Genomic DNA, 24469 nt, shown 5'->3' on the forward strand with positions numbered 1-24469 from the left:
TGGGAAGAGAGGCCCTTATTGCAAACTTTATATGCCCCAGTACAGGGGAATGCCCAAGAAGCAGGAGTGGGTGGGTAGGGGAGCAGAGGGGGGTGGTTATAGGGAACTTTTGGGATAGCATTCTAAATGTATATAAAGAAAATATCTAAATAAATAAATAAAAGCGTTTACAGTAGTGGGTTTCCATATGACAGCACCACCACCACCACCCACAATCAAATGACCCTTGGTATTAGTTGTATCCTCTCCATGTGTCCAACTCCCCTCCTCCCCATTTAATCCCCCTCTTTCAGTCTTTCCTCACTCTCTCCATGTGGTGGTTTGAAAATACTTGGCCCAGGGAGTGGAATTATTAGGAGGTATGGCTTTATTGGAGTAGTGCCACTGGCAGACTCAGTTGGGGTTCCTCAACCCGGGGGAGAATCAGAGTTCCAGTACTCAGGTGGGCAAGGAGTCAGCGAGTGACAAACAGACATGAACAGAAGGGAGTGCTGAATCTGAGTGTAATTTCTCAAAGCGAACATCAGACTTATATTACAGAAGAAAACAAGGAAGTCAGGTGACACATTGGCCAAGGTACATTGAAGTCATATGATGCATAATGACACAAAACAGAGAAATGCATACATAAAGGCTTGAAGGAACAACTGAGATAAGAATCAGCCCTACCTAAGGTCAGCTTATTCTTAGAAGCCAGGGGCAAGGGCTTTATGCCATTTCCATAGTTCCAATTCTAGTCTGTTGTATAATCCACCTTCTCCCTAGGCCATTGTAAATTCCTGAATATGGGAGGACTCAGCTATTATTCTAAATATTTACTCTAGCTCCTTCTTAAACCACAACCCACCTTCTTTCTACTATTATGTAATGTAGTCTACCATATATGACTGTAATGAGAATTCCAAGTTTACTTTGTAGAACTTGCACTGAGATTTCTAACTCTTACCCAGTAAACTGCAATGCCTGATTTCTTTCAGTATCTCTTTTTCAATTCTGGAGGCATTTCGTCTGAATAAATAACATTCTTATGAAATTCAAAGCCCAAGGTTGGCTCAACGATTGCCTAGGATATTGCAACACCAGTGGAGGCCAGGAAGCAATGTTCAATCTAACTTAGCTATTTGTCAAATCAGTCCTTGGAGGCACTTTTAATAAAGCAATACTGAAAGAAAGCAGTCTAAACCCTTCACCAGACTATCTCAAGGACATATCTGGACCACATCTATGTTATGGGACACCAAAGACTCCAGGAGACCAGTTTCCGTGAAACTTTTTGCCTCAGGACTGTGGCCAAGCTTTTGGACTTGTCACTCAGACTCCACTGGAGTGGGTGTGACAGAGTAGGTGTAGCCTTATTGGAGGAAGCATCACTGTGGGAGTGGGTTTTGGGGCCCTCCTTCTAGCTGCCCATCAGACAGTCTTCTCCTGGGTGCCTTCAGAACAAGATGTAGAACTTTCAGCTCCTCCTGCGCCATGCCTGCCTGGGTGCTGCAGTGCTTTCCACCTTGATGACAATGGACTGACCCTCTGAACCTGTAAGCCAGCCCCAATTAAATATTGTTTTTTTTTTCACTGTTTTTTTTTATTACATATTTTCCTCAATTACATTTCCAATGCTATCCCAAAAGTCCCCCATACCGCCCCCCACTTCCCTACCCTCACATTCCCATTCTTTTGGCCCTGGCATTCCCCTATATTGGGGCATATAAAGTTTGCAAGTCCAATGGGCCTCTCTTTCCAGTGATGGCCGACTAGGCCATCTTTCGATACATATGCAGCTAGAGACAAGAGCTCCGGGGTACTGGTTAGTTCATCATGTTGTTCCAACTATAGGGTTGCAGATCCCTTTAGCTCCTTGGGTACTTTCTCTAGCTTCTCCATTGGGAGCCCTGTGATACATCCAATAGCTGACTGTGAGCATCCACTCCTGTGTTTGCTAGGCCCCTGCATAGTCTCACAAGAGACAGCTATCTTTGGGTCCTTTCAGCAAAATCTTGCTAGTGTATGCAATGGTGTCAGCGTTTAGAAGCTGATTATGGGATGGATCCCTGGATACGGCAGTCTCTAAATGGTCCATCCTTTCATCACAGCTCCAAACTTTGTCTCTGTAACTCCTTCCCTGGGTGTTTTGTTCCCAATTCTAAGAAGGGGCACAGTGTCCACATTTTGGTCTTCATTCTTCTTGAGTTTCATGCGTTTAGCAAATTGTATCTTATATCTTGGGTATCCTAAGTTTTGGGCTAATATCCACTTATCAGTGAATACATATTGTGTGAGTTCCTTTGTGATTGTGTTACCTCACTCAAGATGATGCCCTCCAGGTCCATCCATTTGGCTAGGAATTTCATAAATTCATTCTTTTTAATAGCTGAGTAGTACTCCATTGTGTAAATGTACCATAATTTCTGTATCCATTCCTCTGTTGAGGGACATCTGGGTTCTTTCCAGCTTCTGGCTATTATAAATAGGGCTGCTATGAACATAGTGGAGCATGTGTCCTTCTTACCGGTTGGGACATCTTCTGGATATATGCCCAGAAGAGGTATTGCTGGATCCTCCGGTAGTACTATGTCCAATTTTCTGAGGAACCGCCAGAATGATTTCCAGAGTGGTTGTACAAGCTTGCAATCCCACCAACAATGGAGAAGTGTTCCTCTTTCTCCACATCCTCGCCAGCATCTGCTGTCACCTGAATTTTTCATCTTAGCCATTCTGACTGGTGTGAGGTGGAATCTCAGGGTTGTTTTGATTTGCATTTCCCTGATGATTAAGGATGTTGAACATTTTTTCAGGTGCTTCTCTGCCATTCGGTATTCCTCAGGTGAGAATTCTTTGTTCAGTTCTGAGCCCCATTTTTTAATGGGGTTATTTGACTTTCTGGAGTCCACCTTCTTGAGTTCTTTATATATATTGGATATTAGTCCCTTATCTGATTTAGAATAGGTGAAGATCCTTTCCCAATCTGTTGGTGGTTTTTTTGTCTTATTGATGGTGTCTTTAGCCTTGCAGAAGCTTTGCAGTTTCATGAGGTCCCACTTGTCAATTCTCGATCTTACAGCACAAGCCATTACTGTTCTATTCAGGAATTTTTCCCCTGTGCCCATATCTTCAAGGCTTTTCCCCACTTTCTCCTCTATAAGTTTCAGTGTCTCTGGTTTTATGTGAAGTTCCTTGATCCACTTAGACTTGACCTTAGTACAAGGAGATAGGAATGGATCGATTCGCATTCTTCTACATGTTAACAACCAGTTGTGCCAGCACCATTTGTTGAAAATGCTGTCTTTCTTCCACTGGATGTTTTTAGCTCCCTTGTCGAAGATCAAGTGACCGTAGGTGTGTGGGTTCATTTCTGGATCTTCAATTCTATTCCATTGGTCTATTTGTCTGTCACTATACCAGTACCATGCAGTTTTTATCACAATTGCTCTGTAGTAGAGCTTTAGGTCCGGCATGGTGATTCCACCAGAGGTTCTTTTATCCTTGAGAAGAGTTTTTGCTATCCTAGGTTTTTTGTTATTCCAGATGAATTTGCAGATTGCACTTTCTAATTCGTTGAAGAATTGATTTGGAATTTTGATGGGGATTGCATTGAATCTGTAGATTGCTTTTGGCAAGATAGCCATTTTTACAATGTTGATCCTGCCAATCCATGAGCATGGGAGATCTTTCCATCTTCTGAGATCTTCTAGAATTTCTTTCTTCAGAGACTTGAAGTTTTTATTATACAGATCTTTCACTTCCTTAGTTAGAGTCACGCCAAGATATTTTATATTATTTGTGACTATTGAGAAGGGTGTTGTTTCCCTAATTTCTTTCTCAGCCTGTTTATTCTTTGTGTAGAGAAAGGCCATTGATTTGTTTGAGTTAATTTTATATCCAGCTACTTCACCGAAGCTGTTTATCAGGCTTAGGAGTTCTCTGGTGGAATTTTTAGGGTCACTTATATATACTATCATATCATCTGCAAAGAGTGATATTTTGACTTCATCTTTTCCAATTTGTATCCCTTTGATCTCCTTTTGTTGTCGAATTGCTCTGGCTAGGACTTCAAGTACAATGTTGAATAGGTATGGAGAAAGTGGACAGCCTTGTCTAGTCCCTGATTTTAGAGGGATTGCTTCAAGCTTCTCACCATTTACTTTGATGTTGGCTACTGGTTTGCTGTAGATTGCTTTTATCATGTTTAGGTATGGGCCTTGAATTCCTGATCTTTCCAAGACTTTTATCATGAATGGGTGTTGGATCTTGTCAAATGCTTTTTCTGCATCTAACGAGATGACCATGTGGTTTTTGTCTTTGAGTTTGTTTATATACTGGATTACGTTGATGGATTTCCATATACTGAACCATCCCTGCATCCCTGGGATGAAACCTACTTGGTCAGGATGGATGATTGTTTTGATGTGTTCTTGGATTCGGTTAGCAAGAACTTTATTGAGGATTTTTGCATCAATATTCATAAGGGATATTGGTCTGAAGTTTTCTATCTTTGTTGGGTCTTTTTGTGGTTTAGGTATCAGAGTAATTGTGGCTTCATAGAATGAGTTGGGTAGAGTACCTTCTGTTTCTATTTTGTGGAATAGTTTGTGAAGAACTGGGATTAGATCTTCTTTGAAGGTCTGATAGAACTCTGCACTAAACCCATCTGGTCCTGGGCTTTTTTTGGTTGGGAGACTATTAATGACTGCTTCTATTTCTTTGGGGGATATAGGGTTGTTTAGATCATTAACCTGATCTTGGTTCAACTTTGGTACCTGGTATCTGTCTAGGAACTTCTCCATTTCATCCAGGTTCTCCAGTTTTGTTGAGTATAGCCTTTGGTAGAAGGATCTGATGGTGTTTTGGATGTCTTCAGGATCTGTTGTTATGTCTCCTTTTTCATTTCTGATTTTGTTAATTAGAATACTTTCCCTGTGCCCTCTAGTTAGTCTGGCTAAGGGTTTATGAAATGCTTTCATTGCGTCCCATAAGTTTGGGTATGTTGTGGCTTCATTTTCATTGAACTCTAAAAAGTCCTTGATTTCTTTCTTTATTCCTTCCTTGACCAAGGTATCATTGAGAAGAGTGTTGTTCAGTTTCCACGTGAATGTTGGCTTTCTATTATTTATTTTGTTATTGATGATCAGCCTTAGTCCATGGTGATCTGATAGGATGCATGGGACAATTTCAATGTTTTTGTATCTGTTGAGTCCTGTTTTGTGCCCAATTACGTGGTCAATTTTGGAGAAGGTACCATGAGGTGCTGAGAAGAAGGTGTATCCTTTTGTTTTAGGGTAAAATGTTCTGTAGATATCTGCCAGATCCATTTGATCCATAACTTCTGTTAGTTTCACTGTGTCCCTGTTTAATTTCTGTTTCCATGATCTGTCCATTGGTGAAAGTGGTGTGTTGAAGTCTCCCACTATTATTGTATGAGGTGCAATGTGTGCTTTGAGATTTACTAAAGTTTCTTTAATGAATGAGGCTGCCTTTGTATTTGGAGCATAGATATTCAGGATTGATAGTTCCTCTTGGAGGATTTTACCTTTGATGAGTATGAAGTGTCCCTCCCTGTCTTTTTTAATGACTTTGGGTTGGAAGTCAATCTTATCTGATATTAGAATGGCTACTCCAGCTTGTTTCTTCAGACCATTTGCTTGGAAAATTGTTTTCCAGCCTTTCATTCTGAGGTAGTGTCTATCTTTTTCTCTGAGATGAGTTTCTTGTAAGCAGCAAAATGTTGGGTCTTGTTTGTGTAGCCAGTTTGTTAGTCTATGTCTTTTTATCGGGGAGTTGAGTCCATTGATATTAAGAGATATTAAGGAAAAGTAATTGTTGTTTCCTGTTATTTTTGTTGTTAAAGTTGGCATTCTGTTCTTGTGGCTGTCTTCTTTTAGGTTTGTTGAGGGATTACCTTCTTGTTGTTTCTAGGGCGTGGTTCCTGTCCTTGTATTGTTTTTTTTCTGTTATTATCCTTTGAAGGGCTGGATTCGTGGAGAGATAATATGTGAATTTGGTTTTGTCGTGGAATACTTTGGTTTCTCCATCTATGTTAATTGAGAGTTTGGCTGGGTATAGTAGCCTGGGCTGGAATTTGTGTTCTTTTAATGTCTGTATAACATCTGTCCAGGATCTTCTGGCTTTCATAGTCTCTGGTGAAAAATCTGGTGTAATTCTGATAGGCTTGCCTTTATATGTTACTTGGCCTTTTTCTCTTACTGCTTTTAGTATTCTATCTTTATTTAGTGCATTTGTTGTTCTGATTATTATGTGTCGGGAGGTATTTCTTTTCTGGTCCAGCCTATTTGGAGTTCTGTAGGCTTCTTGTATGTTCATGGGCATCTCTTTCTTTAGATTTGGGAAGTTTTCTTCTATAATTTTGTTGAAGATGTTTGCTGGTCCTTTGAGTTGAAAATCTTCATTTTCATCCACTCCTATTATCCTTAGGTTTGGTCTTCTCATTGTGTCCTGTATTTCTTGGATGTTTTGAGTTAGGATCTTTTTGCATTTTCCATTTTCCTTGATTGTTGTGCCGATGTTCTTTATGGAATCTTCTGCACCTGAGATTCTCTCTTCCATCTCTTGTATTCTGTTGCTGATGCTTGCATCTATGGTTCCAGATTTCTTTCCTAGGGTTTCTATCTCCAGTGTTGCCTCATTTTGGGTTTTCTTTATTGTGTCTACTTCCCTTTTTAGGTCTAGTATGGTTTTGTTCATTTCCATCATCTGATTGGATGTGTTTTCCTGTTTCTCTTTAAGGACTTCTACCAGTTTGGTTGTGTTTTCCTGTTTTTCTTTAAGGACTTGTAACTCTTTAGCCATGTTCTCCTGTAGTTCTTTAAAGTCCTTCTTGATGTCCTCTACCATCATCATGAGATATGCTTTTAAATCCAGGTCTAGTTTTTCAGGTGTGTTGGGGTGCCCTGGACTGGGCGAAGTGGGAGTGCTGGGTCCTGATGATGGTGAGTGGTCTTGGTTTCTGTTAGTAAGATTCTTACCTTTACCTCTCGCCATCTGGTAATCTCTGGAGTTGTTATAGTTGTCTCTGTTCAGAGGTTGTTCTTCTGGTGATTCTGAGTATCCTCTGTCAGCAGACCTGGGAGACAGGCTCTCTCCTCTGAGTTTCAGTGGTTAGAGCACTCCCTGCTGACAAGCTTTCCTCTTAAAGGGAAGGTGTACAGATATCTGGCGTTTGGACCTCCTCCTGGCCGAAGAAGAAGACGGAAAACAGGACCTTTCCCAGATGCTGTGTTGCTTTGGCAGGTCACAGAAGCTGTAGGCTTCTGTGGTGCACACTCTCAGCTGTGCAGACTAAGTTCCTAAGTTCAGTGGAGTCCTGGATCCAAGATGTGCTCCCTGCTCCTGAGGCAGAGGGCTCCTGTGCAGGGCAGACCACTGTCTTCCAGCTAGGAGGGTGCCGGATGTCTGTGGCCCCAAAAGGGTGCTGCCTCAGCGGCTCTGTGGCTCCCGCCTGTCCCAGAAGCTGTCTGCCTCTGTGGTCCTCACTCTGACCTGTACAGACTAAGTTCGGCGGATGGCGCTCCCTGCAGGGCAGGTCACTGTCCTCCAGCTGGGAGGGTGACGGATGTCTGTGGCCCCAAAAGGGTGCTGCCTCAGCGGCTCTGTGGCTCCCGCCTGTCCCAGAAGCTGTCTGCCTCTGTGGTCCTCACTCTAACCTATACAGACTAAGTTCGGAGGAGTCCCGGAACCAAGATGGCGCTCCCTGCAGGGCAGGTCACTGTCCTCCGGCTGGAAGGGTGCCGGATGTCTGCGGCCCCAAAAGGGTGCTGCCTCAGCAGCTCTGTGGCTCCCGCCTGTCCCAGAAGCCGTCTGCCCCCGTGGTCCCCACTCTGACCTGTACAGACTAAGCTCGGCGGAGTCCCGGAGCCAAGATGGCGCTCCCTGCAGGGCAGGTCACTGTCCTCCGACTGGGAGCAAATATTGTTTTTTTAAGAGTTGCCTTGGTCATGGTGTCTCTTCACAGCAATGGAAACCCTAACTAAGACACCACATAACTCTATATTCTATTTCCCCTTCCTTGTGAGATCCTCCCTTCTGCCCAGTCCCTTCTTTGTATCTAACCTCTATGGTTACTGTTAAGAGGCATTTTCCCAAGTTCAGCCATCTCAGGAATAAGTTCTGTCTTGCTGGCAGGATCAAAACTGAGTTCATGTTCCCAGACCCCAGACCCAAGTCCTATCCTGCTTTCTCAGGTGTCTCATGTTTGTCTGTTAACCAGTAAGGGATGGAATAAGAAGGGAGATGCTGTTATCCTGTTTTCTAAACTAAAGCACACAAGTCATAAATGTACTGCCTGTCTTGGTTTGATTGCCTATGTGCAGCTTGCCCACTCCTTTGTCCCTTTACCACTCTAAATTCCAGGTCAGAGTCCAGGAGGGGACTTGACAGCAAAAGCTGATTTAAGGACCTTGAAATCAGATGACCCAAATAAGGCCCAGTCATCAATGTTAACTTCCTTGTTTAACCCCTTGTGTCAAAATATTTTTGATCAATGCAACAGCCCATCCCTATCCCTCATGCTTTAAAAATGTTGTGTTAGCTATCAGGCACATTCACAGACAACCGAAAGGAACTCTGCGGACAATGTTGACAATCAGACATCTTTACAACCTGCTCCCAGGGACCCTGAAAGAAGACACATCATTAGACGCCCAGAGGCACTTGTCCACTTGTGCATGAGCCACGGTCCCCGATAAAAAGCTGTTTTCTCTTCCTCCATCCCTTCCTCTCTTCCTTCTGTTCAGAGGCAGCCTCTATTCCTCTTCCTCTTAATAAACTCCCCACATGAGACTTGTTGCAGGGTGTGATTTTTGTCAGAACCTGCCGCCTGTTTCCATTAGTAAGATCTCCCTTTGGGAATGAGGTTCAGATCCCAAACTGGCTGCCTCCCTGCACATGCAGAAAATAAAGCTTTCATTTTAAGCTCTGTTTCTGAGGAGAGTTTTCCTGCCTCCCACCTGAACCCAACAGTTAAATGGATTATGGCATATCTAGCAACAAGGTAACAGCTACATAAATACATACCATATTTTTGGGTCTGGGTTATCTCTGGATGATTTTTTCCCTCACTCCATCCATTTACCTGCAAATTTCACATTTGTTTGTTTTTGTTTGTTTTTAATGAGCAGGATAATATTCCTTTGTGTAAATGCACCACATTTTCATTATTCATTTTTTCATTGACAGACATCTAGGCTATTTCTACTCTCTGTCTATCATAAGTAGAGCAGCCAAGACTATGGAAAACAAGTGTCTCTGGAGTAGGGTGTGGAGTCCTTTGGATACGTGGCCAGGAGGGAGTGGGATAGGTTATTCCCAGCTTCCTGAGAAACCACCACAGTTATTTCCACAGTGCTGTACAGATTTGCACTCCCACCAGCAGTGAATAAATGATCCCTTTATCCCCATCTTTGCTAGCATGAACTGTCCTTTTTATAAATTCATCTTGGCCATTCTGAATTTAAGTTGAAATCTCCAGGTAGTTTTGACTTGCAGTTCTCCTGATAACTAAGGATGTTGAACATTTCTTTATGTGTTTCTCAGGCATTTATGTCTTATCATTTGAGGACTCAGAGTATCAAATGCTATCATTTGAGTTCTGTATCCAGTTTTTTTTGTTGTTGTTGTTGTTGTTATACAGAGGCCTGTAACGCTTCCTTCAAAGCCAACCTGAGATGCAGTTAATTGTCCCCCTTGGCTTTTCACATGTCTCTGTGGAACACCACAGAGTACTCTGAGAGCCAGAAGGAAAGTGTGTGAGATGAGCAGTTTCGGGAAATCTGTTCAGGCGGTGGCTCTGAGCCCTGTAACCTCTAAATCTCCAGGCAAGGCCTGGCCCTCCTACTTACACAACCCTGTCCTTTAAAGACAGCAAACTGTAAAATAAAGTTGTTCACTTCTCTCTCTCTCTCGCCCTCCATCCTCCTCCTCCTCTTCCTCCTCCCTTCTCTCTCTCCTTTCTCTCCTTTCTCTCTTTCTTTCTCTTTCTTTCTTTTTCTGTAAACAAAACCCAGAGAGTCTGTGTGACTCTCTGCCTACCTGGTCATTGATCTCTGTCAGGTCCAAAGGAAACTTTATGTCCCCAAATTACGGCCGTTGGACAAAGGCCATCATTCCTCAGGAACTCGTGAAGCAGGTTCTGCTCTACTAAGGAGTCATCTCCCTTATTACTGGCAAAATCTAAAAATGGTGTGCTGAAGTTACACCTGGATCTTCCTCCCAGCCCCATGCTTCCAGATATAAAACTCAGACTCAAAATATATTTGCAAATATCCTGGCCGTATAGCTAGGATCTTCTCTGACTAGATAGAACTTAAAATATCCCACTTATTCTAGCCTACATTCTGCCACGTGGCTGGTTACCTGTGCTCAGGTACTATGTGTCTGTCTCATCATGTTTTTCCATTGAGTCTCTTGCCTGGGTCTATCCCAGAATTCTTTTCTCCTCCCAGATGTCCCACCTCTATTTCCTGCCTAAGCTATAGGCCATAGTTTTTTTAATTGACAGGTGATGCATTCATACAACACGCAAGATATTCTCTCTACAATGGTGCCTATTAGAATACCAAAGCATACATTGGCCTCCATGTTCTCTCAGTATCACAGGTACATAGCTACCCCAACTGTACACTTCTCCAGCTTATGGGCTTCTCTTCCTCTAGCCACTCACTTCTCTTTATAACCCTGCTGTTCTAGCTATGTCTTGTCTTCATCTCTTCCTCACCCTTTCTCTCTCTTCTGCTCCTGCTTCTCACTTGGTCAGGTCCAGTCTGCTGGCCATGCTCAGTCTACTGATTTCTCTCTCTGCTCTGAACTCTTTCAGATGCCTGAGTGTTCTCTGTCTCCTGTCTACAATAAAGCCTTCCCCTTAACCATACCACAGAGTGGTTATGTCATTGATTTATGTACTCTTCTTTTCCATGATATTATTAATCCAGTAACACATGTGTAATTGTTCTTTAACAATTTTCCATTTTGCAGCCTGCCACTTTGCCTGAATGATGGTATCTTTTGCCATACAGAAGATTTTCAGCTCTATGCAGTCTTATTTATTAATTGTTCTCAGCACTTGTCTATAGGTGTTCTGTCAGAAAGCACTTCCTGTACCAGTGAGTTCAGGACTATTGTCTGCCACACCCACTCCAGTGGAGTCTGAGTGACAAGTCCAAAAGCTTGGCCACAGTCCTGAGGCAAAAAGTTTCATGGAAACTGGTCTCCTGGAGTCTTTGGCGTTCCATAACACGGATGTGGTCCAGATATGTCCTTGCAATAGACTGGTAAAGGGTTTAGACTGCTTTCTTTCAGTATTGTTTTATTAAAAGTGCCTCCAAGGACTGATTTGACAAATAGCTAAGTTAGATTGAACATTGTTTCCTGGCCTCCACTGGTGTTGCAATATCCTAGGCAATCGTTGAGCCAACCTTGGGCTTTGAATTTCATAAGAATGTTATTTATTCAGACGAAATGCCTCCAGTGTTGAAAGAGAGATAGTGAAAGAAATCAGGCGTTGCAGTTTACTGGGTTAGAGTAGAAATATCAGGGAAAGTTCTACAAAGTAAACTTGGAATTCTCATTACAGTCATGTATGGCAGACTACATTACATATTAGAAGAAAATTGGTGGACTCCTCTGTTAAATGGAGGTTCCCTACAGATACTTAAAATAACAACTAAGTCACTCCCATATGCAGGAGTTTACAATGGCCTAGGAAGAAGGAACTAGAGTAAATACTTAGAATAACAGCTGAGTCACTGTCATATATAGGAATTTACAGTGGCCTAGGAAGAAGGTGGATTATACAATATACTAGAATTGGAACTATTGCAAGGGCATAAAGCCCTTACCCCTGGCTTCTAAGAATAAGCTGATCTTAAGTAGGGCTGATTTTTATCCCAGTTGTAAATACTGCCTGGTTCCTGGTAGCTTTTATGTATGCCTTTCTCTGTTTTGTATAAAGAATCATTATGCATCAGATGACCTTAATATATCACCTAACTTCCTTGTTTTCTTCTGTAATGTAAGTCTGATGCTCACTTTGAGAAATTACATTCAGATCCAACACGTTCTCTGGTGTTTGTGTCTGTTTGTCACTCGCCAACTCCTTGCCCACCCAAGTAACAGGACCCTGATTTCTCCCCCAGGTTGAGGGGCTCCGACAGAGCCAGCCCGTGGCAATTCCCCACTTTCTTTTCTATGAGACTCAGGGTATCTGTCCTTATGTTGAGGTTCCTGATACACGTAGAGTTGAGTTTGGTGATGAATGTGGATCTATTTGTCTCCTACATGCAGCCATCCAGTCTTCTAGCATCCTTTGTTAAAGATGCTTTCTTTTTTTTCCAGTGTGTATTTTCAACTTCTTTGTCAAAATTTAGGTGTTCATAGGCATGTGGACTTATGTCTGGGTCTTAAACACCATAAATGTATTTGTTTTTATGCCAGTAGTATGCCATTTTTATTACTTTAGCTCTGTGGTACAACTTGACAGGGGTATGATCCCTCCAGCATTTCTCTTATCATTAAGAATTGTCTTAGCTATTCTGGGGTTTGTGTGTGTGTGTGTGTGTTTGCATATGAAGCTAAAAATTGCTTTTCATTTTCTGCAAAGAATTAAGTTTGGAATTTTGATGGGAATTGTGTTGAATCTGTAGGCTGCTTTTAGTAGGGTATCTACTTTTACTATATTAGTCTTTCCAACCCATGAACATGGAAAATCTTTCCATCTTCTGTGTCTTCTTCAACTTCTTCATTCAATGTCTTAAAGTTTTTACTACGTGAAGTCTTTCTTGCTAGGTTAGAGTTATCATGAGATATTTTATTTTTCCTGAGGCTACTATGAAAGATTGGTTTCCTTGATGTCTTTCTCCATCTGTTTGTCATCAGTACGGGAAAAGGCTACTGATTTTAGAATGCTCATTTTATATATAAGCTCAAAGAAGCTTGCCTATAAAAAAAAAGGGAGGCAGAAATAGTAAGAGTGAGCTGACAATGTGACATTGATTGTTTCTGGTTCTACGTGTTGGGCAATACTTTCTAACATCATTGAGGGACCAGTAGACTCTGCCATGGGATGATAAGAGGTGACAACCTAAAAAAGAGGTCTCCTCTTTAAGAAGGGTCCTCTGGTGTGTATATGTTCTGCAACAAAAGTATAAGGATATTTTGTTTTAAAGCCATGTTTGGGGATGAGAAACTTTGATAGAGTCTTAGATAAGATTTAGAAGAACAAAAGATATCCAGAAGGAATTAAAACCTCAGGCTTGTGAAATGGTCTAGTTTGAGACTACATTTTATTGTCTATATAAAGTAAATCACAGCTGGTAAATTATGAACAATATTGACTACAAATTAAGAACTATCCATCTGGTACTCTAAGAGCTCGGCAGAAGAAATTGTGATACAATTTTGCTTTAATTGAAAATAGGTTTTTAAAATATAATATATTGATTATGGGTCCCCTCCCCCAACTCCTTTCAGATCCTCCCCACTTACTCCCCTTACCCAAATCCACATCCTTTCTTTTTCTTTCACATTAGGATACAAATGAGCATATATAATGATGATGATGATGATAATGATAATAATATAAGATTAGATAAAGAAAAAACATGCAGACCGAAATAGGATAAAACAAACAAATCAAAGAAAAAATAGGTAAAGAAAAACCTGCAGAAACATATAGAGATACAGAGATACACAAATTCACACAAACAGAAATCCCATAAAAACTCAAATCCAAAAACCATGATATATATGCAAAGGACCTATAGGGTAGAAAAAAAGAAAAGACAAGCCCCAACAAAGAATTATGAGACTAACCTCAAAAACTACCATTGAGTTTATTGTCTGTTAGCCATCTACTGCTGAGCATGGGGCCTGGCCTTAAGAGTGAGACTCCATTGGTAAAAGGTTAATTTCTCATTTGTGAGTGGTTATCAGTTGGAGAGAGCTTCTAGTCTAGGGATGTGAGTCTGTGTCCACTTCTCCTCACAGTGCTGGGTCCCTGTCGGGTGCGGCTTGTGCAGGTTCTCTGCATGCTGCCACAGTCTGTGAGCTCATATGTGCATCAGTCCCGCTGTGTTTAGGCCTTGTTTTCTTGGTGTTCTCCACCCCCTCTGTTGCTTACGATCTTTCTGCCTCTTCTTCCACAGGGTTCCCTGAGCTCTGAGGGGAGGAATTTGATGGAGACACTCCACTAAGGACAGAATATTCCAATGTATGTCACTCTCTGTGTATCTCTGTTTTTCTTCCCATCTTCTGCAGAAAGCTCCTCCAATAATGGCTGAGCCACGCACTGATCTATGAGCATAGCAGAATGTCCTCGGGAGTCATTTCATTGGTACGTTCCTTTGGGTTTCCCTATGTCTCTAAGCTATCTAGTCTCATGTTCATATACAGATCGCATAAGGGCATTTACATGGGCAAACAGGAAACTTTAACAAGGCTTACTGCAAAGATAAAGCCATGATAGAAAGACAAGTTGATTAGCCAAAAAGTTAGAAGATATGCCATGAAAATTCACATCCCAAGAACTAAAAGTGGATCAACTCCAGTCTGCCCTTGGCTGCTTGCTAGAGACCATGAACTTCTCTTGAACCTTTCCTCTCCCTTTGGAATTCATCAGACCCTGTATTTGTCCTACCAGCTATCTTTTTGTCAGCCCATCTGGTACAGAGATGTAGACGACCTACGTGCACATCCTGGCAGAGCTCCACCAAACTCCAGGCACCCTTTAGCTGCTGTGCCAGACCCACACTCCAGGCTCAGCCAGAGCTACACATCTTGTGCTCTGGCCCAGCCTAATGAGTCTGCTGGGATTGGATACTGCAGAGACCTCCCAAAATCCCAGGCCTACACCAGGTACAGCAAACATGCCTGGCTCAGCCTGATGAGTCCTGTCTGCACCTCTCCTGACCTCCAGGTTCAGGCCAAGTAGCATATCCTGTGTGCACAGCCTAGTCTGCTGTGTTGACCTCAGACTCACAGTCAACACAAGAAGCTTATATGACCATGTCACACCATAAAAACATGAACGGTCAAGACAGTATGCCTGCCTCAAAATCCATGAGTCCTATAGAAATGTTCTCCAGTGAAAAATGAACCCCATAACACAGAATCTTTTTTAAAAATCATAAACCTCATCAAAGACTTCAGGAATTTAAAGAAGACACAACTAGCTTGATGAACATAAAGAAAATGAACCCAAAAAGAATAAATGCCTGAATGGTATTCAAGAAAACACAAATATAGGAAAGATGTAACAGCACAGATAATCCAGGACCTGAGAACCAAATTCAATAAAGAGATAGAAACATCAAAGAGAACTCAGCTAAAATGAGATGGAATTGAAAAACACGATAAACTGGGCGTGGTGGCCCACGCCTTTAATCCCAGCACTCCGGAGGCAGAGGCAGGCAGATTTCTGAGTTCGAGGCCAGCCTGGTCTACAAAGTGAGTTCCAGGACAGCCAGGGCTATACAGAGAAACCCTGTCTCAAAAATCAAAAAAAAAAAAAAAAAAAAGAGAGAAAGAAAAAAAAAGAGAAAAAGAAAAACACGATAACTAAAAAAACTCATAGGAAAGGCATACATGAAAAATGGATCAAATGGAAGACAAGATATCAGGACCCGGAGACAAAGCAGAGGAGTTAGGCCACACAGAGAAAGAATTTGAAAAAAATTTAAAAACTCAGGAAAAAGAAGAAGCAGAAAATGTGGACACCATAAAAAGACCAAATCTTCCAACTATAATCATAGATGAGGAAGAAGACAATGTATAGACCAGATCTTTAACAAGATTATAAACTTCTCCCAGCTAAAAAAATTACACATCCACACAGATGCAGGAAGCCCCAAGTAGACAAGACCAGAAAAGAAACCGCTTCTGGCAGATTATTGTTAAAACACTAACTATACAGAACAAAGAAAGTATTGAAAACTATGAGAAAAATACAAACCACATATAAAGCAAAACTCATTAGAATAATACCTGATTTCTCAATGGGAACTTAAAAGCCACAATAGCCTGAAACAATGGATTCCACGTTCTAAAGGATCATGACCAACCTACACTACTGTACTCAAAGACAAAAACACAAAACAAAACAAACAAAACAAAAAACCTGCCATGGTTGAAGAAGAAAGAAAACATTTCGGTGACCTAAACATGCTAAAACAATTATATCTAGCAAACCAACCCTAAACAGAATTCAAGAAATAACTCTTTAGACTAAAGATAGAGATAAGCACAGTGAGGGGCCTGTAGAAAAAAAAAAGTGAAGCTATAATTATTGAAATATAAAGTACAACAAGGACACAAATAGCAAGCAAACAAAAACTTCAAAATGACTGTAGCCAATACAAACCTTTCACTAATAACTTTAAACGTTAATGGCTTTAACTTTCCAATCAAAAGACTCAGCTTGCCTGAATGGATTAAAAAGCAAAATCCATTTTCTGCTGAACACAAAAAACTCATCTTAGAATTAGAGATTGACACCACCTGAAAGCACAGGAGAAAAACCATCCCCTCAAATGGGATCAGGAAGAAGGCAGGTGTTGCTCTTCTCTCACCAGAGAAAATAGACAAAGAGGGATAATTCATTCTAATTAAAGGAATAATTAACCAAGAAGACATTATTCATAGTCCTAAATATATATGCACCATATTCAGGTTCCATGAAGAGCCTCCTACTGAATTAAAGACAGATTAATGTCAACCCATTGATAATAAGCGATTTCAATACCCCCACTTTCTCTAATGCACACACAGATCATCAGCAAAAAGTAACAAAGGAAATAACACATCAGATGAACTTAACAGATATCAAACACCAAAGAGTGCACACCTTCTCAGTGGCCCATGAAAGCTTCTTCAAACAGACCACATGCGGTGACACACGACAAACCCTAAAAACATTCAGCAAAAATTGAATTAACTCTCTGTAGTCTATCTGACCATAATGCAATGAAACTTAAAATAGACATTAAGCACATCTCTAATAAGTTCACAAACTCATGGAGATTGAACAACTCATCACTGAATGATGTGTGGGTCAAAAATAAAAATCAGAAAAGAAAAATATTCCTGGAACTAAACAAAAAATGAAAACAGGACAAATAAGACCTTCGTCCTCCTTTGTCTCTGGTTTCTTGTCTCTTGTTCCTTCTTTGTCTCTCTGTCCTTCTTTGAAGTGGTCCTTCCATGCTTTCAGGCAGTCTCTATCATTGAAAACAGTCTTATGTAGGAATTTCATAGCTCTAAGTTTCTACATTTAAAAAAACCAGAAAGTGGGGCTGGAGAGATGTCTCAGTGGCTAAGAGCACGGACTGCTCTTCTAGTAGACTCAGGTTTGATTCTCAGCCCCCACATGCAGTTCGCAACCTTCTAAAACTCTGGGATCACGAAAATTGCTGACCTGTTCTGGCTTCTGCATGGTGCACGGACATTTATGTAGGCAAAAAACCCATATACGTTAAAAGCAAATTTTTAAAAAATCAGAAAAAAAGTTAGTGATACAACCCCCGCCACCCCCCAAAAAAAGCTGGAAAAACAAGAATAAATCAATCCCAAGTTTGGTAGATAACAAACAACAAATACCAGAGCAGAGATTAATAAAATAGAAACAGAGAAAACAATACAAAAAAAATCAGTGAGTCTAAGAGTTGGTTCTCTGAGAAGATAAACAACAAAATCAACAGAATCTTGACTAATTGACCAAAAGAAAGAAGAAGAGGACCCAAATTATCAGAATAAGTAGATGGATGCCAAAGAAATTCAGAATATATATGTAATATATTAAAACCATGCACTCCATTCGTTTTGAAAATCTAAAAGAAATGAATGTATTTCTCCATTCATCCAAACCACCAAGGTTAAGCCAAGAAAAGCCCAACAACCTAAGCAGACCCATAGCAAATGAGGAGATTGAAACGGTAATAAAAAGCCTTCTAACTTAAAAACAAAAACAAAGGAGCCCAGGTAAACTCATAGCAGAACTCTAACAGACTTACATAGAAGATCTATAAGTAATGCTTCTTAAATTACTTTTAAAAAAAATAGTAACAGTAGGAACACTTCCTCCATAGGTTTATTCCTAAATATTTCATTTTCTTTGAGACTATAGTGAATGGGAGTGTGTCTATGATATCTTTCTGGGCATGTTAATTGTTGTTGGCATATGGAAGTTTATCTGTATCTTGCCACTTTGCTGAAACTGTTGATCATTTCTAAGAGTGTTCTGGTGGGATTTTTGGAATGTCATGTCATCTGCATATAGGGCTAGTTTGACATCTTTTCCTATTTCTATCCCTTTAATTTCCTTCTCTTGCCTTACTGCCTTAGCTTGCACTGCAGATACTTTATTGAAGAGGAGCAAGGAACTGTAAAGGAAAATGAAATCATGAAGTTCTCAGGTAGATAATGGAACAAGGAAATATTATACTGAGTGGGGTAAACCAGACCCCAAAGATGAATGCTGCATGTGTCTCTCTTTCATAGATCCCAAAGTTGAGCTGAGAGCATATAAGCTGGAGTAACCACAGAAACTAGGAAAGCAAAAGGAGGGTCAAGAGAGGTTGTCTTAGAATCCCCACTTGCTGTGATTGAAACCCCAAAGCAACTGGAGAGGAAGGGTTTATTTAAATTTATGAGGGAGGAGTTGGAGGAAGTAAAGGGATAGAGGGAAATGGTATAAGCATGTTGTAATAAAAACAAATCATGCTTTTGAACTATAAAAAATTAATTATTGTTTTAACCTTTTATTTTTTAACAAAACTTTTCTCAAACTGTTGGAAGCAATGTCCAGTAAAATCAGGTCTAGTGGATTAGAGCCACCTCCAGGAGCACAGCCAGGAGGGAGAAGCCGGCCCTCTAGGACTCTTACAACACTGGACCCAGGAGAGAAGGTTGGTGAAGGCAGAATGGGAGGAGTCAGGTTAGGCAATGTGATTCTCATGTTCTGACAAGCCTCCAGCGGGGACAACGAAGGGGTCAAACTAACATTTCTGTAATTACACGGCCTATGTGTTAGGAAGAAAGGCCCACAAAGATAGCTGCCGCCCAGTGTGTGGAGAGGGCTGGCTAGCTTTCCTGTCTTTATTCACACTGTCTGGGAAGCTTGAGGAGGCTCTCTGAGAAAATTACACTGGAGTTTGAAGTCTGAATGGACACTAGGCAGGCGCTTGGAGGTCAGAGTTCCCCAAGGGGTCTATTTGTGAAGAGATCTGAGGAAGAAGCTGTATCTAAGGGACGAAAGCATGTGAGACTGAGAGTAGGGTCCCAAACGATGCTCCAAGGCAAGCCAGAGCAGGAGCTGAATGATCCTAGAGGCTATACCGATGATGGTTTTTTTTCTACTTTGTGGAAGGTATTTCATATAGTTGAAGCAGAAGGTTGCGGTAATGTTAAGGGTAGAGACAGAGAAGAGGCCTACTTAGGAGACAAGGCAAAAAGACAGAGCAAAGCATACAACAGGGTGACTAAAAAGGAACGAGGAAGATGGTATCAGGATGCTGCAGGAGCCCGATTTACCAAGGATGACTTCTCCTTTCTCACAGTAACTGAAATTTTGAGCAACTGTTTTTGTCACTACTTGTTTTAAGCGTGAGAAGTTGGGAATGGCCGTACAAACTCACAGGTGCGTCTGGTAATCTTACCTCTGTTCTCTAAAAACAAGAGGTTCGTTCTTTGCGAGTGAGTGGGAAAGACGTCTGTCTGCAGGTGTATGGCACATGTTTTCGCTGTGCTGAAGGGCTTCAAGGGGGCACAGCGCATCACTTTTGGCTTTTCCTCACATCAAACTGCCACAAGTCTTCGATTTTCGCCAATCATGACAGTACAATATATAGAACAAAATAAAATATGCCTGTACTCTCCCAAAATGGAGTCGGGACAGCCAGAGGGCAGGTAAGGCAAGGGAGAACAGACACCAGGCTAAGGGGAAAAAGAATCTGACATGGGAAACTGTGGGCATACGAAAGCTATGAAGGAACTTAACCCGCCTAGTCCTGTCCTCTCAATGAACCACTATAAGAATCACATCTATTATTATCATTATTTTAATGTAATATTTATAGATATCTGAGAGGATCCAAACTTGTAAATGGAGCACCTGCAGACAGCCCCTGCTAGCTAGACCAAAACGTCCCTTCTATTTTTCCCCTTGCATTTTTAATACCATCGGAGTAGTAACAGAAATACAACTTTGTCTTGCTTTCGATATTGAGACGACAGTCTCAACCTCATTCTTTAGTATAGCGGAAAGACATTATTATTATTATTATTATTATTATTTTTGAAAAGTGGTTTGTGTAGCGGTTCTGACTAAAGCTGCACTCCAACCCTCAACTACCAGGGGGTTTGGCTTTGTCAAAGAGTAATTTACCAATCTTGCCTGCGCTTCCTTCCGGGTTTTGCTGGCTCTGTGCCAAAACCCCTAGAGCCTTTGTGTACAGGGCGGGGAGCAGAGTAAAGCGCAGAAGTCGGAGCCCAGGGCTGTGTAGCCCTCTGGCGCTATGCGGTACCTACCTTGCCTGTTGCTGTGGGCATTCCTACAGGTCTGGGGACAATCTGAAGGTGAGTGAGTAAAAGCGCACACAATCGACTAGAGATGGGAGGGAGGGAGAGGCTGGCTACAAGCTCTCTGCAGGAGTGGGCTGGTGGAGGTGGGCTTCCCAGCTTGCAGCAACAAGTGGGAGGAGCAATGTATGGATCCGGCTCAGGGCTTAGCACAGTTCAGAACTACACTGAGCCTGCCTTTCCTTCCCCAAGCCCAGCTAAAGCTGAGCTTTTTCCTACTGCAGTCTGACCTCAGACTGAGCCCATTCGCTAAGTTCTTTCGTTTTCCTTTGATTCCAGTCCAGCAAAAGAATTACACCTTCCGCTGCCTGCAGATGTCTTCCTTTGCAAACAGAAGCTGGTCCCGCACAGACAGCGTGGTCTGGCTGGGGGATCTGCAGACTCACCGTTGGAGTAATGACTCAGCCACCATCAGCTTCACCAAGCCATGGTCCCAGGGCAAGTTGAGTAACCAGCAGTGGGAGACATTGCAGCATATGTTTCAAGTCTATCGAGTCAGCTTTACCAGGGACATACAGGAACTAGTCAAAATGATGTCACCTAAAGAACACTGTGAGTGGAGGGATTGGAACCCTGAACCCAGTGGGCAAGAGTGATCCAGACCCCAGCTGGATAACTGTGGGCATAGTGATGAGCTTCTCTTCTCTGTCCACCCTTATGGTTTTCACTTCTGTCTAAAAGTAACCCTTGTCCCTTCTAAAAATAGCCCGTTTCTGCTCTAGGACACCATGATCATTTCCCTCAACTGGCACTTAACTATAATCTTCATACCAATTCCTTTTTTCCAAACCCCTTAATCATGAACTCTTTGGTCTCTGGCCACTCCTCCTTACAGATCCCATTGAGATCCAGCTGTCTGCGGGCTGTGAAATGTACCCTGGGAATGCTTCGGAAAGCTTTTTACACGTAGCATTTCAAGGAAAATATGCCGTGAGATTCCAGGGAACGTCCTGGCAGACGGTCCCAGGGGCCCCATCTTGGTTAGACTTGCCCATCAAAGTGCTCAACGCTGATCAAGGGACAAGTGCAACCGTGCAGATGCTCCTGAATGACACCTGCCCCCAATTTGTCCGTGGTCTCCTAGAGGCAGGGAAGTCAGACCTAGAGAAGCAAGGTCAGCTGGCTATTTTCACCCTGACTCTCCACTTGGTTCCATCTAGGTTTTCAGATCACTGTCAGCTGAAGAGGAAGGGCAAGTCCTAGGAAGAGATGATTAAGGCCTGTGGGGTTTATTTTTCTCACTGACAGCCACTCTTGGGTTCTCTAAATTGAGTTAAATCAACACTGGGGATGAAAACTGAGCCATGCCATATTTGAGGCAGGCTGTATCAGCTGAAATTCAGATTGTTCCAGAGTACAGAGGAGGGCTACAGGAGGCTCAGATCAGGGAGGGGGGTAGAAGTATTAGGGATGGTCTTCCTAACCAGAGGGAGACAAATGGATTAAACTAATAGGCAACTTCATCTCCAGAGGTGGGCCTGTGGGAAGCATAAACTTGATAGGAGACCTGGAGACCCTAATATAAAATTTCTTGCTTTAAAATTTTTTTCTTATTCTCTTGATGAGTACAGAGAAGCCAGTGGCCTGGTTGTCCAGTGTCCCCAGCTCTGCACATGGCCATCTGCAGCTGGTGTGTCATGTCTCTGGCTTCTACCCAAAACCTGTGTGGGTGATGTGGATGCGGGGTGACCAGGAGCAACAGGGTACTCACAGAGGTGATTTCCTGCCAAATGCTGATGAGACATGGTATCTTCAAGCAACCCTGGATGTGGAGGCTGGAGAGGAAGCTGGCCTGGCCTGCAGGGTGAAGCACAGCAGCCTAGGAGGGCAGGATATCATCCTCTACTGGGGTAAGAAAGAACTGGAGCCTGGGTTGCCAGTGAGCAGAGGCAGCCATCAAACATGGAGTGAAAGTTGAACAGACCTAGATTCAGAAATGAAGCCCCTAACTATTATAGAAGAGCTAGAAGGAAGGAATTCTAGATAAAAAAAGAAGCCCCAAAAGACTTGCGATAAGATGTTCTCTGTATAAGAAGAAAGGAGACCCAGAAACTAAAAAGATCCAGAGGTCAGTGGCAAATAAAGAAGTATGGGAAGATCCATTCCCCAGTAGAGAGGACCCAAGGCATAGCTGCAGTATATTGGGCGTGTCCTGGGTGAGCACTGGACACTTTGCTGCCCCTACATCCACTTGTCACTTAGCTTTGAAGCAAGTGTTGTTATTTTGAGTTTAAGAATGAAGACGTTGATGCTAAGATAGGGTAACTACCCAGATTCACACAGAAAGGACTGGAGGTAGACAGAGTCACACCTGTTTGGGTAGCATGTAGCCAGATCCTGACAAGAAATGGTCAGTCTAATCTCATGAGAAATAAAAAGGATATACTTTAAATTAGACTAGGGAACTTGAAACAGGTATTGGTTTTCTGTTGAGAGATACATTGTATTCTTCCAAACCAGATGCCAGGCAAGCACCCGTGGGCCTGATCGTCTTCATAGTACTAATCATGCTAGTGGTGGTGGGTGCTGTAGTCTACTGTATCTGGAGAAGGAGAAGGTAAGTCTCCCTGTCCATGATCTCCTTCCCTCAGCATCCCTCCTTCATTCCTTCCTTTTCTCTCCTAATGGCCTCTCTCTTCTTCCAGCACCTATCAAGACATCCCGTGACTCTTCCTTACACCTGCCTCTCCTGAAATTCAGACTTTCCAGGCTCTAGGACTTCAGTCCTGGTCTGCTCAGGATCTGGGGATGAAGGAGAGGAATCCTGAAGAAGTGAAGAAGTGAAGAGCAACCAGTATGCTCTTTTTAACATTAATTATAAGAAGTTAATTATTTGAATTGTTTCTTCAGTTTGCCGTAGTTTAGAACAAACACAACTGCAAATGTGTGTACCTGCCAGAAACAAGCTGTTTGGAGGATTTTATGGGATTTGCACTGAACTAGAAAGCACACTTCCTGCCCAAACAGACGCTCTGGGGTTTGTTGGCAAGTGTAAAGTCCAACGGCAACCTGGCTGTACTCTGTATTTTTCAAGGTGATTAGAAAAATGGATTTGTGTGTGTGTGACATACAGCTTTGGAGTTTGTTGGCAAGTGTAAAATCCAACACCAACAGTATTTTTCAAGTTAACTAGAAAAATGGCTTGTGTGTGATGGCTTGTGTGTATGTGTGTGTGTGACACACACAGATTTTAAAAAGTGAATGCAAATATCTGCAAATGTTTGCTACCTTAGATACAAACCTGCCACCTAATGATAACTCCAAGGGCCTCCAATTTGTGGCTCTTTTAATAATGTTTGTTCTAAATGCCATAATGACCATCTTAGGACACAGTCTCTATGGAAATTTTGCATTAATGACTGAAAGGTGTTTTTTCTTTAAAATAAAATAGGATGTAAAATGAAAATGTATCCCGAGGTTTTACTTGGTGTAACAGTGTTTTAAAATGAGAAGTCGCAGTATATATCTATTTGGTTTAAAAAAAAAAAAAAACAACCCTACTCTCCTTGGATTGTTTCTCTCAAACACTGCTATAATTTGTATCTGGTATGGACCCCAAGGTGCTGAAGAAGGAATATCTTGTTCTGAAGGAAACCAGAAGACTGTCTCACAGGGAGCTAGGAGGAGGGTCTCAAAGCCACACCCACAGTGGCACACTTCGTCCAAGGCCACACCTCCTAATAGTGCCACTCCCTGGGCCAAGCACCACACCTACCCAGGCAGGGAAGAGCTATTTAACTTTTCTTTCAGATTATAAAATAGTATGTACTAGTTACTAGTTAGCTTTTGGGGTTTTGTTTGCTTGGTTGGTTTGGTTGCAGTTTGTTTTATTTTTTAAGACAGGGTTTTTCTATGTAGTCTTGGCTCTTTCATTCTGTGGGTCAGGTTGGCCTTG

General features: G+C 42.0%; 1 protein-coding gene across 3 annotated transcripts; it reads left to right on the forward strand.

Moving 5' to 3' along the window:
- The first annotated feature begins 1404 nt into the window (after nucleotides 1-1404).
- Nucleotides 1405-23980, forward strand: Cd1d (CD1d molecule). Of its 3 annotated transcripts, XM_085835787.1 has the most exons (7): nucleotides 1405-1535; nucleotides 14260-14335; nucleotides 20854-21126; nucleotides 21410-21688; nucleotides 22146-22424; nucleotides 23035-23131; nucleotides 23220-23980. In XM_085835787.1, the coding sequence occupies exons 3-7, from the start codon at nucleotides 20889-20891 to the stop codon at nucleotides 23239-23241; spliced, it is 915 nt and encodes a 304-aa protein (XP_085691913.1). In that variant the 5' UTR covers nucleotides 1405-1535; nucleotides 14260-14335; nucleotides 20854-20888; the 3' UTR covers nucleotides 23242-23980. The 3 variants fall into 3 exon arrangements, with proteins under 3 accessions (XP_085691913.1, XP_085691914.1, XP_021012990.2); XM_085835788.1 differs by lacking the exon at nucleotides 14260-14335; XM_021157331.3 differs by lacking the exons at nucleotides 1405-1535; nucleotides 14260-14335 and adding an exon at nucleotides 20329-20571.
- Nucleotides 23981-24469: the final 489 nt, after the last annotated feature.

Source organism: Mus caroli, unplaced genomic scaffold (genome assembly GCF_978045245.1).
Source record: "Mus caroli unplaced genomic scaffold, Mus_caroli_1 scaffold_3, whole genome shotgun sequence".
Classification (NCBI taxonomy): Eukaryota; Metazoa; Chordata; class Mammalia; order Rodentia; family Muridae; genus Mus; species Mus caroli.